Source organism: Microtus pennsylvanicus, chromosome 15 (genome assembly GCF_037038515.1).
Source record: "Microtus pennsylvanicus isolate mMicPen1 chromosome 15, mMicPen1.hap1, whole genome shotgun sequence".
NCBI classification, from domain to species: Eukaryota; Metazoa; Chordata; class Mammalia; order Rodentia; family Cricetidae; genus Microtus; species Microtus pennsylvanicus.
Window position 1 is genome coordinate 1712647 of NC_134593.1, and position 1850 is coordinate 1714496.

The 1850-nt window shown below is 33.6% G+C and overlaps 1 protein-coding gene across 1 annotated transcript; it reads left to right on the forward strand.

The window, feature by feature from the left end:
- Window positions 1–396: 396 nt before the first annotated feature.
- Window positions 397–1326, forward strand: LOC142836099 (olfactory receptor 4L1-like). The gene has a single exon (XM_075950112.1). The coding sequence runs from the start codon at window positions 397–399 to the stop codon at window positions 1324–1326; it is 930 nt and encodes a 309-aa protein (XP_075806227.1).
- Window positions 1327–1850: the final 524 nt, after the last annotated feature.

Genomic DNA, 1850 nt, shown 5'->3' on the forward strand with positions numbered 1-1850 from the left:
GTGACTTACGCCTTCACAAGTGAAATGGAGATTGGTATATATGAGAAAAATAAAGTTATTACCATCTAATCTTTAATTTTATTTCTGGGTGAATAAAAGAATGGGAAAAATAGGATCTACCAAAATTTATCATTTGATAAGATAAAATGATGAAACTTTCACCCTTTCAAATGCTTTCTAGTTTATATGAGACTATTGTTTAAAGGTGAGTGATGCTTAAAATCATTTCAAGTTATATTCAGTCATATTGATATGTTAAACATTGAATTTTTCAGATCATCAATTGACATTGTACTTATAACAAAAATATGTCCATACTAACAATAACTGTGGCTTGCTTTTTTTTCCCACCTCCTTGAATTAAAAAAACTCCCAGAAGCTTACTGAAGTGAATAAATGGATTATGAAAATGGATCATCTGTGACAGAATTTATTTTAGTGGGATTTTCTGGAGATTCGCAACTTCAGATTTTCTTCTTTGTGATATTTTTTTTGATCTATGATGCAACTGTGGTGGGTAACATTCTCATTATAGCCACAGTGACAGCTAATTCTACCCTTCATTCTCCCATGTACTTTCTTCTTGGAAACCTTTCCTTTCTGGACATGTGTCTTTCCACCGTCACAACCCCCAAGATGATCAGAGACTTGCTTGCAGAACACAAGAGCATCTCTCTATGGGGATGCACGGTCCAGATGTTCTTCATGCACCTCTTTGGGGGTGCTGAAGCAACACTTTTGATAGTCATGGCCTTTGATAGATACGTGGCCATATGCAAACCCCTGCACTACAGGACAATTATGAGTCACAGGTTGCTGCATGTATCTGTATTACTTTCCTGGACAATTGGTTTCATACACACCATGAGTCAGATGGTATTGATAGTCAATTTGCCTTTCTGTGGCCACAATATTGTAAATAACATATTTTGTGATCTCCCCCTGGTAATCAAGCTTGCTTGTATTGAAACAAACACTCTGGAGTTATTTGTCATTGCTGACAGTGGGCTGCTGTCTTTTATCTGTTTCATCCTCTTGCTCCTTTCTTACATTGTCATTCTGGTCACTGTAAAGCATAAATCACCTGGCAGGCTTTCCAAGGCTCTGTCCACATTGTCTGCCCACATAATGGTGGTCACTCTGTTCTTTGGACCCTGTATCTTCATCTATGCCTGGCCATTTGGTAGTTTTGCAAGCAATAAGGTGCTTGCTGTATTTTATACTGTTATCACTCCTGTACTGAATCCTGTTATTTACACACTGAGAAATCAGGAAATGAAGAAAGCTATGAAAAAATTATGGATCCAACAAGTCAGCTTCATGTAGAACTTACAGACTGAGCTATACACTTTATCTCAGCCTTTGCACAAAATGGGTAGATAATTTAAAGACTGTGGATAATATATTGTTTAACACTTTATGTTTGAACCATACACTAATAAAGAAAAATTAATATTATTGTACTACTGTATTAGTAGCAATGGTTTAATATTATTTTTAATCATTTGTATTTTGACCATTTTTCAATAATGAGAATTTCTTTTGTTTGAAAAATTAATGATTGAAAATGTTTATTAAATCAGAAGACATAATATAAATTATGGTGTACTGCATATGTATCTTGACACTCTATCAGAAAAATATATATATTATATATATATTTAATGGATTTGTGTGTGCATACCTTATTTTATGACTTCATTGTTCAATTAATATCAACTTAATAATGGGAAGCTCATGTTTCACCATAAATTAGTGGCTAAATGTTCTGTTTTATTAATTTTTAATTGCATGCAAAAGTTGTATCTCAATGATGAATAGTTATCTGAGATAATGGAAGAATATTGCTT

Bases quoted from the DNA above. Each gene is read 5' to 3' on its own strand.
- LOC142836099 (XM_075950112.1), top strand. From the start codon at position 397: ATGGATTATGAAAATGGATCATCTGTGACAGAATTTATTTTAGTGGGA.